The sequence below is a fragment of the Lygodium microphyllum genome, chromosome 16, assembly GCF_053477565.2.
Source record: "Lygodium microphyllum isolate KBCC chromosome 16, Lygodium_microphyllum_v1.1.10, whole genome shotgun sequence".
Classification (NCBI taxonomy): domain Eukaryota; kingdom Viridiplantae; phylum Streptophyta; class Polypodiopsida; order Schizaeales; family Lygodiaceae; genus Lygodium; species Lygodium microphyllum.
The window spans coordinates 116,877,234-116,894,193 of record NC_141150.1 but is presented as its reverse complement, the minus strand read 5'-3'; the positions used below and the strand labels follow the sequence as shown (position 1 = coordinate 116,894,193).

The following is a 16,960-nucleotide window of genomic DNA, read 5'->3' as shown; positions in this document are numbered from 1 at the left end:
GAATTTAATTGACTGTTAGAGAGAGAGAGAGAGAGAGAGAGAGAGAGAGAGAGAGAGAGAGAGAGAGAGAGAGAGAGAGAGAGAGAGAGAGAGAGAGAGAGAGAGAGATGCTCACGAAAAACTCTTTTGCCATCCAATGGGAAAAAGGAATAAGCTTAACCTCGGTCGGTTTTGGGAAGGAAATAGCCGATTTTATAACTAAAATGCCCAAAAAAATGCCAATTTTCATCAAGACGAACTTCAATTGCAACTAGTTTTTTGAAAATCGTGCCTAGGAAAAATACACTAAAGGACGGTTTTCTGTGAACACTCTACTCTCACTAGTCTCCAAAACAATTACTTTCACATCAAGTGAGAGTACATGTCTAGTCTCTCTCATAGGTACTCTCACTACTCTCACTAGTCACTAAAACAAGTACTCTCACATCAAGTGAGAATACATGCCTAGTCTCTCTAACAGGTACTCTCACTAGTCTCTAACAAGTGCCCTCACATCAAGTGAGAGTAATGATGCCTAGTCTCTCTAACATGTAGTGTAGTCTCTCACTAGTCTTTGAAACAAGTAGTCTCACATCAAGTGAGAGTACATGTCCACACACACACACACTCTCTCTCTTATATTCCCCCACTCCACATCTTTTCCTAGCCCTCAAATTTGAAGGGTACCATGTCTTTTCTTTTTGAAGGGCAAAAATGAGTTTGCACTTCAAAAATGATGGCTAAAAATATGGAATAACCTTGATTAGATAAGTACATTTTTTATGAGCATTTCTAAGTTGAAGGATGTTTTTAAAAAGTTTACTTCAACTCTCATATATTGTAGTATAAGAGTAGAATAGTTGAATCCACATATAACACAAGTAAAGTTGGATTAGATTATATATGCAATTGAGAATTTACATAATGAAATCAATTTTAAAAATTGAATTGAAGCTTAAACTATTTTAAATTGCATAGATACCGTACAAATAAGAAACAATGCTTCTAAAAGTACTACATACTATGTATTTAAAAATTGAAGCATGTTGATAAGCACTACATTATAGCATTTGAATATGTAAGTAAAGTAGAAAATCATATTTTTGACAACATGTATTAAAAAAGTCAAAGAAAATAACCAATCTATGTATAATGCAAATTAGATTTAGATGCAAATTGTGCATGCAATTAAACATGACATATGCACTTTAAAATCAAGGATTATATTGAAGTTAAAATTATTTTAAACTACTCAAGTGTCATATAATTAAAAACTAATGTTACCTAAAAGCATTATACATTATGAACTTAAAAGTTTACCTATGTATCAAAGAAAGCTATGGATTACATATAACATGGATGACAAAGCTAGATTAACTTACAAAAAAAACAACTACTATTTATATTCAAATCTCTTTAAAGTACTTACAAGGACAAAGCTATCTTAACTTACAAAAAAATAGCTACTATTTATATCAAAAACTTTTTAAAGCACTTACAAATAGACTTAAATACATGAAAAAGAGAGAGCATGTATATTTGATATCATATAAATTTAGGCAAGCTGCCAAAAAAAATGCTAAAGATCGTCACAAAAATTTCCTATTATCGTAGTACTCATAAGAGGGCATGTACATTTCATATCATATAAATTTAGGCAAGTTGCCAACAAAATGTTAAAGTGATTACAAAAAGTTCTTGTACAAAGCCCATGACATAGTATAATATCCAAAAGTCATTGTTGTTACTTCTTATGATGCCCCTAAAGCTTGAGTGAGTCTAACCTTCATATTTTTCCATACCTCAAAAATCAAATCCCAATCTACTTCTTCCAAGTTTTCTGGAGAAGAAAGAGACATGAACATGAGCATATCTAAAGTGGTGAGAGATAAACATGATCTCTCATAACTTTTAACACGGTTCTGTTTTGAAAACCCTCTTTCACACAAGCAGCTAAACTTGCAGGTAGGACTACCACAATCTGCCATAACTTGTACAAAGCGGGAAACATCTACATCCATTCTACTTCCCCACCACATTGTCTCCAAGCTTCAAGAAGTCCCTTTGAGGGATAGGATTCAAAGAGATATAGAACAAATCTTTGCAACTCACCTTCACATTGCTCGGGCTGAATCAAAGACCTCTCTCCTTTACCAAATTTCTCGCAAAGCTGAGATAGATATTGTCGAACTGATTGGCCTCAAATTTGTGGATCTTTGGGATAGTTTTTAGGAGAAAATAGCTTTGTTGCATTGAACAAGTGATGATCTTGAAACCTTTCATCGAAGTTGATTATCAACCTCTGAATAAAAGCCTTTGCTAACCATGTACATTCATCAAAAGTGATCTCTTGTGCTTTGCCCACTAATGAAGTGAACTGCAACACATGTAGATGTATAACACCTTCTTTGTCCTTCACTGAGAACACTCCATTGTTTGTTGCCTTAATGAAGCTAGTTAAGTACTTGGATCCATTTGCAAATGTATCAGTCAAATACCAACCCTTCAAGAGATTGATAAGCACATCTATCTCTCTTCCAATCATTGTAATGTCACAATCATTTTCCTGAATTTTTTGGCTCAATACATTAGTTTCTTTAAGTACATCTACCATGTAATGAATAATAAATAGCAATTGAAAATTTATTGCTTTTGTATACATTGCTGGATACTTTGTCTTCCAACATTCCAACAATATAGGCAGCACTTTCACCAACCTACAATTACAAAACAACTAAGTTAAAAAAAAACAAGAATAAAATTAGAATTAACCTAATCTAAAGCTAATAACTAAACAAATGTATACCTTTTCATGACATTTCCACGTGACAACCATCTCACACCATGAATTCTCATTATCTCGTAATTTCTTGGTAAAAAGGCAAGCATGAGCTTGCTCACTTCGGCTCTTCGAAGAGACAAATTTCCTATCCATTCTCGAACTTTGTTGGCAAAGCTATCCATGTAGCTAATCTCTGCAAAGCATTCACATGTATCTTTAACTACAAGTGCTTCCTTATGGGCAATACAGTGTACCCCAAGCAAATGTGGTACATCCTTGCAAAGCTTTGCAAATAATCCAGATCTTCTTCCAACCATAGATGCAGCACCATCCGAGCCCATAGCAACCATCTTAGAAAGTGGAAGATCTAATTGATGTAGCACTTTCATAATGCCTTCATACATAGATTGAGCCTTTCCATCATCAATACCAATGAGTTTCACAAAGGAGGTTTTAGGAGAGCCTACACCACCATCCTTTAAGTATGTGATATAAAGGATGAGATTCTTTTCAAACCTTCTATCCATGCTTTCATCTACAATGATAGAAAAAAACGGACTGTGCCCAATCTCCTCCTTAAGTTTTTCCCAATATACTATATACATGGCCGAGAGAAAATCTTTTCCAGAGGATGGATTGATATAAGCTGAATACTCGCAAGAAAGAGGCATGCTAGGAGTTTTCATATACATAAGAAATTTACATTCATCTTCAAATGCTTCTAAAGACATGTCATTTATGGCAACCCTATACATGATTTGTATAACACTAATAATTCTACACTTCTCATTGTCTACCATAAGTTCCACATGCTTTTCAATATGCTTTACATTTTCACCAACCATAAAGCTTTTGCACTGAACTGCTAACTTATGCGACTCTGAGGCATTATGGATAGCCAATGCTTGCTTTTGAATGGTAGTGCTGCCTTTTCCTCCAAAGGGATTTGGCATGTTCAATGAAGTGCAAATTGAGCACTTCACTCTCTCCTTTCCCTCTTCATCCAAATTGAATACGACCAAGGATAGAGAAGCTTCCACGAGGATACATAGCTATGAACATATACTCTCTTTTTCCCATTAAGAATACCATTTGCACTTTCATTCTCTACACATTCTACATTTGGAAAAGTAATCCCGATCTGCTTAAGCAATCTTTGATGCTTATCCTTTTTAGGCCTTCCCATCCTAAAAATAACATATCAACAAGACTTTAAAACTAACATGCATGCAATCAAAAACATGTAAATAAATAACCTAAACAAATGCAACACTCGATATGCATACATCCACTCCCTTCTTTACATTTTGATCAATTTAATAGTGTGGATGAAGTTGTAGAATAGAGAGCTATCAATAATAAATCATACTCAATTAATATCACATAAAATAGAGCAAGCTTACCTATTTGCTTACTTATATACACAAAAATTAGCACAAACACCCAATAATCACACCAAAACCTAAAAAGTGACATGAAACTAATTAACATATGCATCTAAACATGCATTCAAATTATCAAAAAAAAAAAAAAGCACAGCCACCCCATAATCGCATTCAAATAATGTATTTAACTAAAGCAAGTTAATTCCATAATACATGTATCTAAATACAACTTAGAAGATCAACGACTTGAGTAGAATCAGGAATCGCAAGTCATAAAGCCTGAAACTAAAATAAGCTAATTGTAGACATGCTTGAATATGGAATAAATTGAGGTGAAATAAGCTGAGTTGAGCCACACGAAGACAAAATGAGAGAGAGAGAGAGAGAGAGAGAGAGAGAGAGAGAGAGAGAGAGAGAGAGAGAGAGAGAGAGAGAGAGAGAGAGAGAGAGAGAGAGAGAGAGAGAGAGAGAGAGAGAGAGAGAGAGAGAGAGAGAGAGAGAGAGAGAGAGAGAGAGAGAGAGAGAGAGAGAGGGCTGACAGGCTATAGGGGTAGCTGTGGTCCAGGTCCCATCTCTAGTTTTGAGAGCATACTCAGCAAATCCACTAATGTGACCACAAGCATTGTTAAGGCAGACTCCGAACTTCTTCAAACATTCAAGCCTATCAGCTGAATACATGCACACCTCTGCACATAAGCACCTCCCTCCCTCCCTCTGTGTGTGTGTGTGTGTGTGCGCGTGCCTAATTTGATCTACTGCATGGTTTGCTCTGATTAGGTCACGATCCTGATTCTTCTCTAATCTCTCAATCCTAACAAGAATTCAATGTCTTGTCTCTTGAAACACAATAAATTAATTTAAATTTCACCATCTTTATTTTCACCATAGCAAGATAAACATAGCACAATGACTGCAGATTGATGACACAAAGTGGACCGCCTTTACTTTGCCCATTTCCCTCTGTTTCTGCATTATAATCCATTGTTCTTGCTCATCCAAATTTGCAGGTTTTATTTCTATGCTTATGATATTACAAGACAGATAGAGGCTCACCATTACTGGACTCATTATAACCAAGACAAAGTTTCAAAATCCTAACCTGATTTACCTCATCAAAATTGACAATACTGGACTTTGAAGTTTGATGACTGGAGAGGTAGAGCCGAGTCTCCAGGGTCGGGTGGCGAGTCGGGTCAAGAGAGAGAGAGAGAGAGAGAGAGAGAGAGAGAGAGAGAGAGAGAGAGAGAGAGAGAGAGAGAGAGAGAGAGAGAGAGAGAGAGAGAGAGAGAGAGAGAGAGAGAGAGAGAGAGAGAGAGAGAGAGATAGATAGATAGATAGAGAGAGAGAGAGAGAGAGAGAGAGAGAGAGAGAGAGAGAGAGAGAGAGAGAGAGAGATTGGGGACTTGGGAGCCCAAGCCACAACCTCCAGGGCCCAGGGCGCAGCCTCCAGAGCCAAGCGAGAGAGAGAGAGGGGAGCCCAGGCCGTAGACTTCAACGAGCAAGGATGTAGTCTAGCATCCAGGGTTGAGCAGCCCGTAGTCTTCACGAGCGAGGTTGCAGCATCCTGGGCTGTAGCCTCTAGGGCGAGCAAGTGAGAGAGAGACAAGGGTGCCCAGGCCACAACCACAACCTCCAATGTCCAGGGCAAAACGAGCAGGTTGGCCGCCATAGCCTCTAGGGCACCGAGCGAGGGAGAGAGAGAGAGAGGGGAGCCCATGCCATAGCTGCAGCCTCCACTGTCTAGGGCGGAGCGAGCAGGTTGGACGCTGGAGCCAGCTCTAGCGCGGAGTGATCAGGAAGAGAGAGAGGGGCCAATTGTAGCCTCCAAGGTGCCGAGTGAGGGAGAGTGAGAGAGAGGGGAGCCTAGGGCACAGCAGCAGCCTCCAGTGTCTAGGGCGGAGCGAGCAGGCTGGATGCCAGAGCCTCCAGGGCAGAGTGAGGGAGAGAGAGAGGGGCTAGCCGCCACGCCGTCATAGTCTTCAGGGGCGAGGGCCTCGGCTGAGTGACTCCTGACTCCTTGCGGGTCTGCGCAGGTGCCCCCTTTAGAGAGCCTTGGCCAATGGTCCTTTAGGATTCGAATTTCGGGTCCCTGGGACTTGGCCACGGGAATTTAAGGATTTTTGGAAGGTGGGTGCACGGTCAATAGTCAAATTTATTATTTTGGAAGGTGGGTGTACCCGATATTGTGTCATGACTCATTAACTAATATTTACCATTAATTTTTTGTAAATTAAATAAAATCAATGAAGATTTTTAAATTTTCAAAATTAAAATTAAAATTAAAACTTATTATTAGATTTTAAAATTTTATTTGAAGTGTGTCTTCGAAATGTTCCCTTCTTTTGAAAAGTGTAGTTTTTTTTACATTTCTATCTGAAGGTTGATTTTATTTTTCAACTTTCTTTTGAAAATTCATAAAAAGTTTAACACTTCAATTGTTGAAGGTCATTCTCATGAAAAGCGTTTTTTTTGAATGTCACATAAGTTGTTAGCCCTTTTAGAGAAGGGTCAAAACCCCTTTGAAGGGCGTTTCCTCTCGCGGGAGGTTTCCCTCCTTTCCCGCACACCATACAATCCGCTCGCTCGCTCTCTCTCTCTCTCTCTGCTACCCACAATAGCGTGCTATCACCTTTGATATTCCATAGCTATAGACCCTATGGGGGCTCTCCAACAGGTTCATTCAAGGAGGCTTGGAAGCTCGTTGGTGTTGTTGGAAACTCTATTCGCCGCTTTGCAATTTCCTGCACAGTACAGCGGTGGGATTGGTTAAATTGCAGACCCGGCAATCAAATTTGTCGTCTCTCTCCGACTGTGCTACCTGCAACAGCATGTCCAAAAGAGAGACGCCCTGTAGGGACTCTTCCTCCCCAACAATAGGCCAACGACAAAAGCCTAAGCGGCGCATCAGTAGCAGCTTCCTCTCTCCTCTCTACTGTGTACCCTTGAGCTCCCCTGATCTGCAGAAGAACGGCTCAACTTTCTTCACCCATGCCTTCACTCAAGGATCTCTCTCTCTCTCTCTCTCTCTCTCTCTCTCTCTCTCTCTCTATTGGGGACAAAACCAACTGGCTCTCGAGGCGTGCTTGCAGGGGCTTGACAGAGGGGTGTGGAAGACCCATAATACCACGGGATCTTCCACGTCCAGTACAGCTTGCATGGCACCTAATGATATTGGGTGCAGGGGAACAAACATAATCCGCTTATTCCTTCATTTCCTGAGTCATGATTTGTTCTTCAGCACATAGGCGCTCATAGTTTTCTTGTTCTGTGTGTAGATAATCCACTGCTCGTTATCGCCAATTGTGGCTTTCATGATGAGCTTGACCGACTGCAACACAGTCGCATACGACGTCACTTTTAACTCATCTACAACGGTGGAGGGCAAACGTCTTCTTTCTTATGGCGACATTAGGATTGCATGCATAGTGAAATCCTGTTAATAATGGTGCTCACGGGTGTTGATTTGATGCAATGTACTATGGAATATTTAAGCTCACTAAGCACTACAATGGGCATGTAGCTAGACCAGAAGGTGAGTTTATGAGGGGTAGGGAATCAAGTGTATGTTTGTGATTAAATCAGCTCGACGTAAAATGATTGAAGAAGAAGATCAATCTGGCAGGAGCAGCCTTCTGGCTTGATTTTGACCCCTTAATGAAAGTCATTTTTAAGGTTTTAAGCTCATTTGGCTTTAAATAAATTAAAAAGCATTTGGTTGCCAACTAAATATCAACTTCATTTCTTGTTCAAAAATAAAATATTTGTTTCAACTTCAGGGACATGTCTATGGTGGCCTTGTCGGCTTGGAAGTCAAGTCTAGTAGATTCGTGCATTATATGTTAAATAGATCATGTGAAAAGCATACATTTTCAATGACTATTTATGGATTGGCAAAGTTTGAATTTGTCGTGCCAATGGGAATAGCAAGGTCCAAGAGAAAGTGTCCCATGAAAAGTAGGGTTGCATGTCAAATCCTAATGCTAATGTTAAATTTGGAAAGCACTCTTGAACTTTTTTTGATGATATGGTTCCATTAATATAACTAGGTTGACAAGTGTAGCTATGTTTAGTTTTGGGATTTTGTTTATTGGACAATTTTAAGGTGAGTATTCATAATTCTACTTGCTTTTTTGGAGGGTCCTTGCCAAAGGGGGAGGAATTAGGGATGGAGATGGTGGGCTCCAAAACGACCACCTCACTACTCTATTTTCATAGGTATATAGGTTGCTATTTGGTTCTTCTTCAAATTCTCCTTACAAGTGTCCATGATGACTTGTGGATCCCTTCTCCGCCTATCTACCAACAAGTAGATGGTGATACTCATCTTGAGGAAAAGGCAAGTGTACTCTATTACCCGGGTGGATAATCGCTAGCCAACAATGTGACATGTGGCTCCTAAGAAGCCAAGTGTCCTTGAGAAATGAATGCCTTTTTAAAATATATGATTGTAATCATGTTGAATTGAATTTTTTTAAAACCATATCTAATCAAAATGAAATTTATGTTTTAAAGTACAAATTAGATGAATAACACTCATATGGTCGTTGATGAGCCACGTAGCGATTGACCATCTTCCTATTATTTCATGGGCACATAGATTTGCGCATTGCAGATACTAAGTTTTTGAAGATAATCTAATTTGGTTGAAAACTTGTCATACACTCTGAGATTTCGCGTGGATCAAAAAGTTGCTAGGTCAAAGTTGGAGATACTAGGCTTTCACAATTTAACAAATTTTTTGGATAAGAACTAACTTATTAATTTCTAAAAGCAAAGAAATAACCAAAAAAAAAAACATATAACATGTCAAAGAGCTAGCATAGATCTCTTCGTTGTTTTATAATATTTATGGAGAAATGTACAATTTCTTTATCTTTTAAGAAGATATATACTTTTCTTTTTATAAAAAAAGTGTCATTTGTTGATGATTATGGAAAAAAGAGAAAAAGATAGATTCTAACCTTGTGAAAGATTATACATATCAAGATTGCAAATATGTAATAAAGAAAAATTTGGCCTTAGTTCTTGAAAGGCTTTGTAATAACCTTAGAGTATTAGAGATCTATATAAAAGGTAAGAGGTTGCCCTTAAACACAACTTTTCATCATTTCATTTGGCAACTCTATTTTCAAACTCTTGAGGTTACACCTCTCACCACTATCGAGGGTGTGTTCTCATGGACACAATTGCATGAGGTGTGTATCATATTGTCTACTTTTCCTTATACTTCTCTTTCATTTTAGCTATGGCTTCCTTGTGCCATATACATGTAAATATATGGCATGGCTATAGCTTTTCATGGATATGACTTGTATTTCCTAGTTCAAGTGATAATTATTTTTGATTAGTAGTTCCTCTCTTTCAATTGGTATTAGAGCCTTTCTGTAGGTAACCCTGACTAGATAAGCTTTTCCACTTTAATCATGACTACTTTGGAGCATCTAAGAGAGATTTGGAGAGAAATGGTAGCGACTTTATAAGTTTGGCAACTCATCACTATTAGGCCTTTTTGAAGACCATTTTGGCAAAATGGAGTTCAACAAAGTTGAAGACAACTAAGGTTTCATTAGCTTTTTGGAGTAGTCTCCTTCTCTTCCTTCTCCAAGCTTTCATTCATAGGTTCCATAGAGAAAACTAGCCTTGTCTCTTGTTGCTTTGCTCCAAGCCTTGAATGGAAACTCCATGAATGATCTACACTTCATAAGCTCCACATTGATAGCCACATGATCATCATGACTTGATCAAAAGAAGCCAATAGCTTGTTAGTGCAAATTGCATTATCTTAGCAATCCTCATAGTAGATGTAATCACATTTAAGCTATTGGTTGATTCTTTAAGATCCTAGAGACTCTTGTTCTACTTCTTGACAAGTATTGAAGTCATCTTTTACTCTATTTGAGATTTTATTTCTCTCATGAAACCCTAGGGAAGTAGGGAACTTAATTGGACAACAAGATTTAAAGACATTGAAACTATTTCTTCATCATGAATGACCATATTACCTTTTTACATCAAGGGCTATGCTATTGAAGCTTCATGGTTGAAAGGTAGAGCTCAAGTGGAAACACATAAGTGGAAACAAGAGCAAAGAAAAAGCTATAGCGGATGTAGTAAGAGAGCAAGAGAGAGAGAGACACAATGTACGGAAACTCCAACAAATACAATGTGTGACTGACCTTCCCTTATTCAATAATCATTGAAGGAATAAAGAACAAAGTAACATTGATGGGCGTTTGCCACATGAAGTATAGAGGTATGTCATTATAGTGTGTGAAGTAAATATAGGGTGGTGTAGGCATTGGCACCTTTACCCCCAATAACCTCTCACTTAAAGGCAAATGTGCCTCTAGTGAGGAGAGAAAAAGAAAAATGTCGAGTACAAATGTACATGAAGAATAGACATCATCTCATCTTATGCTCATCATCTTCCTAAGGAAGGCAAAATGTTCCATTGAGAGACTTTTAGTGAGCATATGTATAGGATTCTTGTCTATCGAGATCTTGACAAACTCAACAAACTTGTCCTTTACCACCTCCTTGATAAAGTGATAGCGTATCTCAGTGTGCTTTGTCTTCATATGAAAGATTATTTTTTGGAAGAAGAAGAAGGCTAATATTCAACTTTTGGTAGTAGAAGAGTAAAAATATATGACATGGCATTGATCTCTTCTTTGGTAGTAGAAGAGTAAAAATATATGACATGGCACTGATCTCTTTGTTAAGCTTCTTTAGGCTGATCAACTCCACCTTTTTCCTCTCAGTTCCATGGAAAAGTACTTGCTATCCTTGCCACTTAAACTCCATTTGCATCTTGTCAAAATCTACAAAAACTTTTCCAAGCATTTGGGACCAAGCACAATGTTAATAGGCCCCATCTTTAAGGCAAGGAGTTCCATTAAAGCAATGCAAGACATAAATAAGGCTATAGGAACTTGTAAACATATTTGCTTGTTGATTTCATGAGCTTTGTTTGCCACTTGTACTACAAAGAATAATCCATTTCCTAAAGGAAAATCTTCAATCCATAAAGAGACTTTACATTGACAAAACTATGAGTGCTCCTTATCTCATTGATAATATGAGCCACTCTTTCATCGATTGTCCCTTTGAGCTAAAGCACATTCTCTCCTTAATATCCTACTCAAGCGTCATGAGAGATAGAATACAAGATTGGAGAATGCATGAATCATCCATATAAAATCCACTAGGGTGAAATTTAGAAAATCCACCCATCAAATCAATGAATTCTTCATGGCTGTCCTCACACTCATGTGTTTCTTCATAAGTAGGAAAAGCCTCTACTTGAAACAAATCTCCATCATGTGCTTCACTTACCAAATTGTCTTCAATGATCATGTTGGCCTTAACATTCTTTGCTTTGGATTTTGCCTTATGATCGGGAATCCACTTCTCACCATATTTGAAACATAAACATTTGATATATGTGTCATTTAGCTTATCATTTTATAAATTCTTGCCTTATACATTATTGCTTAAAGGTTTGCCCCCAAAATCTGTCCTCCTATATTTAGCTTTTGCTTCAACAATAGGCTTAGAGTTTGTATCCTGTTTTGGACCATAAACTATAGGGGATGTAAAGACCTTGTTATACATGTTTGGAAAGCTTTGCTCTTACTTAAATCCTTCCCTTTTGTTAGTTGAAATACTATATTGACTTTAAGGAGTGATTTATTTGAGAGTTTCCTACTGTTCTTAGCTCAAGACTAGTTGCATCCCTTTGGTATTTTTCATTATACCTCTCAGAAAGTAGAATAGCATCATGTACGGTGGTTGGTTTCACGACACCAAAATTTGAAGATAGATTTGGATCAAGGCCGAATATATATTTATTCAATTTTATCGAGTTTGATATACCCTCAACATACATGGAAAGGTTCAAAATCATGCTCAAATAATATCTTACTAGAATGCCCCCTTTTTTAAGGTGCATGCCACTTCCTTTCAAACTTTTCTTTTTCCATAGGTGAGATGAATACATTAACCATAGCTTTCTTAAAGGCATTCCAATATTAAAACACTTGATGGATTTTATTTATATAGTGCCACCATCTATGAGTGTAGCCTTTAAAATGTCCACTTCCTCCATCCTTGGACAAAGAAAAAAATAAATTTCTAGCTTGTTCACTCAATCCTCTAACTCCATGGAAGTTGGATTGCCACCTTTAAAGTTAGGGATGCTAATTTTCTCTTTATATTATTTGTGAAAGTTGTACTATTGTCCATTGCTATGGTGTTGCCCAAAAAGGTGTTTCTATGAATATCTTGTCCAAAAGATTTTTTTTGCCCATAACATGGTTTACCATAAGAAAGCTATCCACCAAAAGAAGGCTACCCATGTGATGGTTTCCTTTGGAAAGATGGATGTTCTTGAGAAGATCTCCTTTCTTGTTAACAGTCGCCATGATTGGGCTAATTTGTCACTTTAGTCCTATTAATCACATTATTTTGATAGTTAAAAGACCTATAAAAAGGATCACACCCATGAAAATCTTCCTTATATCTATGGTTTGAAGGGATGTCATCATGCTAGTCTCAATTCCTTGACATGAATTGAGTACAACCCTCGTAAGCCAAAGATGTGGGTGGATTTACTGCTCTTGATGGACCACTAACTTCAAAAGTTGAATTACCATGTTGATTTTCCTCTTTAGATGTACCTCCAACCTCAAATATCAAAGGAATTGACTAATTTGGATACGACATTTTCAATGTATCATTAAAGGGTTTGGTATGTGGCTTATTGGAAGGATTTGAGTTTGGCCATTTATTGCCCAAATTGTTGATGGTTGCAATGAGCTAATCAAACTTAAAGTCCATGTGGATAATCATAATTCAAACTTAGCATCCATAGCAAGCTTAAGTTGAGCAAATCCTGCATTCATTGGGGACATATTCAATTGAGCCATGAGAAATACCCCTCTCAGCACCATAGGTCCATCAACATTTGGATTAGTGAAGGAAACTCCCTCCCCATTAGTTCCACTATTTCTAACAACATTTTCTCCATAGATAAAGGCATTATCTTTAGCATAGTATGCATTTAATTCCTCATTGATATTATCCACCACTTGGTCCTACTTATTCTTTACCATGCTTGAATGGTACAAGAATAGTTGGTTGTATGACAGTAAACTGTCATTGTATTTAGCTCCATTCAAAGTGATTCTTGGCCTCAAACAAAGCTTACAAAAAATATATAAAGTAGCTTTGATAATATCCCAACTTGGAAATAAGGTACTAAGTGAAAGCAACTCAAATAGAACTCCCTTGTTAGGTTGTCCAAAACCTATCTACTAGACCCACTATTAGTAAAACAACTATAACTTAAGCTTCTAATATCCAAACAAAATTTTTTAAAATTCAAATTGAAGCTAAGGATCCCCTCTTTAGATAGATCTATCAAATTTTCTATTAGAATGCATGCACAAAAACCTATAGGAGCAACAATATGACTATTTTGAATAGGGCTTTGCCCTATGGGACACCTATCCGAGATAAAAAACACCATATATACTAGAGGCTTGCCAAGCCAATAGGAACCTTTACTAAATCTGATAAACTTGTAGAGCTTTGTGTAAATCTATAAGCACCTATATAATGCCTTATATGTATCCAAAAGTGCCATCCTTATTATAAATATATTTAATATGACTTCATTTTCAATTCTCCTCTTGGGTATCTATGGTGAGGGATAAAATGGTGGTCCAAGCATGAACACTGAGAGATGTGCAAATTATTTCCTTCCTGAGCCCGGTTGCACACCCCTTCAAAGCCCAAGGTAGTAAGGGAGGGTCACCTCTCTTTTGGCTTGCTATCTCATCTGGTATTGACCTTTATCCCTCACTTGGTATATAAACATGGCAATGCATACTAATCTAAAAGACATGTATGATATGTAATGGATCAAAAAAAGCTTTTGGATTTCAATGTTATGCAACAAGAATAGGCAAATTTCAATGGATGGAAGAGGGTTTGGGTTACTACTTAACCTTGTATAATTCTTGCATTATTCGATGATCACTCAAAACCAAAAGAGGTTAAGGATTATGATAATAATCTTGAGTCAAGAATCAATATTTGATCAAGATTCAAGCATGGATGAAATCAATGAAACACTTAGATGACTAATTTCAACATAGGATTCAATGAATTTCAAGAGATGAATCTAAATGCAAAAGTGGATTTAAATGTAGAAGAAGACTAGATTCCTAATTTCTCTCAAGTAATAGGATTTAGGCTTAGCAAATGGACTATGCAATAGAGAGAAATAAAAAATTACTTGAAGTACCTCTTTCAATGCTTGATGAAGAATGATGTTCAATGTCAACTGATTGATGACTTTGATTGCCCACAAAGAGTGACATAAACTCAATCTTGAATAGCGTTCAACCTTCTTGAAGCCTCAATGATGTGAGATTGAGCTTCAATGTACAAAAGCCACAAAATCTCTCTTCATATTAGCTCCATGAGTCGAGAATGCCAATAATACCATGAAAACTTCAAGCATTAGTGATAATACCTAGTGTAGATGGATCCAATAAGCTAAACTTGTGCCAATCATCAAGAAATTTAAAGCTTATGCAAGCTTTAATGGTTGCTCTATTTGGAAGAGTAGATTTTTTAAGAGAATGGCTTAAAGAAGGGGAAAATGCTCCCATTGTTGGGAGTAAAGGTGCCTATGGCTACACTAGCTTAGATTTACTTCACACAATGTGATTGTACACTTGTAGACTATAGGTGGTAGGCATCCATCACTGTCACTTTATTCTTTATTATTTTAGTGACTATTTAACAAGGGAAGGCCAGTCACACATTGTGACTATTGGAGTTTCCACTTATGATGTTTCTCTCTCTTGTTATCTTGCTCCATTCGATATAGCTCTTGCTTCTACTTTTGTGCTTCCACTCAACCTTTACTTTTCAATTGGTATCATAGCTAACCATTAAAGGAACTTCTTGATCCTCTGCTTTGGCCCAGAATTGGAACTTTAGCTCAAGGTTTCATGGTAGCCATTGTTTCTTCCTTCTGAGGTATTCACCAAGTCTTCCCTTCTCTCGGCTTGTTCAAGCTTGCTCCCGAATGGTCGAGGAGCTTCTTAGGGCTTAGTTAAGCCTTGTTGAGTGCTTATTGAGTTGAGGAGCGACCATTTTATCCATTTTGAGTGGATACATGGTATGCTATAGAAGTCATGGATAGCTATGGTAGCTTGAGAGCACTTTCATATTTTGGTCATAACTTTTGCATACAACATCAAATTTAGATGTTCTATAGCTAGAAATGAAGATACAATCAGAGGGACAAATCTAAGCACTCAAAGAGCTGATTTTGTGAAGGTTTCAGCTCTCTATTTCACATAGAATAAAACAATTCTTGTTTAGGCAATAAACATTAAATTCCATAATGCATGTTTGATACTTTGAGGATGCTTTTTTGATGCTCATATAGTGCGGTTATGCTTGGGATGCTATTTGGATTGTTTAGTTCTTGATTACTTCAACTTTCAGAGGTTTATTGCTATCATAACAATTTGGATACCAAGCATACAATAGTGAACCTGATGCTTTGAATGCCTATTGTGCCTATATGGTATTTTGAGCATGCTACATCTCTATGGTATATCTAGCATTGATGTATAAGCTTGGATATGGTCATGATATGCTTTTGCACTTGGATTTGAGCTATATTTGATGTACTTAGGCTTTGGTCAATTGCTTTGAACTTTTATGCTTACTCGCTTATGGGTATTGAAGCTTCATTGGATACTTATGCTCCCAGATGTATTTGTGATACTCTTAGGCTTTCTAGATGCTTTGATAAATATAGATTGAGCTTTGCTTGCTCACTTTGCATTTTAGATTTGCTTCCAGTAGGAGACACTTGTACTTACTTGTTAGTTCTTTGAGACAGTGGAACTCTTGGCTCATGTATATGCTCTCTTGTATGCTATTTGACATAGTTATCTCTACTTGTGGATTGATTTAATTTCGTATGCTTTGGACACAAGCATTTATCTCTATCAATAGTTTATTAGTGATGTATATACTTATGGGATGTATGGTTTACTAACCCTTTGAGCTCATGAACACCTTTGGTACCAATGGTCTATACTTATGGGATGTATGGTTTACTAATACTTTGAGTTTGTGACAATCTTCTGTACCAACGGTCAATGCTTAGTAATTTGCATTCTTTATGTCTTGATTACTACTCGAATATCCTTAGCAATGGGAGCTTGCTTACTAGGCTATTTGCCCACAATTGGATTGACATATACTATTGTCTTTTTTAAAGCATTGTTATAATTATAGTTTTCAATATTGGCTTGAAGACTAAAGATTTTACTTTGGTAGTCTATTGCTTATATTTAGTGGATAGCTCTATATTTTGGTATTGCCTCCTACTTTACTCTTATTTTGGCTATTTTTTTAGGGTTGACTTGCAATCACTTACAATAGTCTATTCTCTTGGATTTTACATTTGTATACTATCATTATGACTGGTTCTTTGAATGATAGTGCTATTTTTAATATTGAAAATCTTAATGGCACAAATTTCATGTATTGAAAAACATAGATATGGTAGGTACTAGTTCAAAAGAAGCAAGTTAGGCCTTTGAAAACTAAGAGTATAAAGCACAAAGGCATTAATAAATATACTTGGGATGAGTTGGACGAGCTATATAAATCCACTATTATATTATCATTATCTAAACAAGTCTATTTCAATGTTGTGGCACTTGGAGATAATGCTTAGCAATTATGGGAAAAGATATGTAATATTTGTGATAAGTAA

The 16,960-nt window shown here is 37.0% G+C and overlaps 1 protein-coding gene across 1 annotated transcript; it reads right to left on the bottom strand.

The window, feature by feature from the left end:
• Positions 1-2,179: 2,179 nt before the first annotated feature.
• LOC148023282 (uncharacterized) lies at positions 2,180-3,714 on the bottom strand. Its single transcript, XM_087695348.1, has 2 exons — positions 2,786-3,714; positions 2,180-2,696 (listed from the first exon to the last, which is right to left on the bottom strand). Exons 1-2 carry the CDS (start codon positions 3,712-3,714, stop codon positions 2,180-2,182), a joined length of 1,446 nt encoding a protein of 481 aa, XP_087551474.1.
• Positions 3,715-16,960: the final 13,246 nt, after the last annotated feature.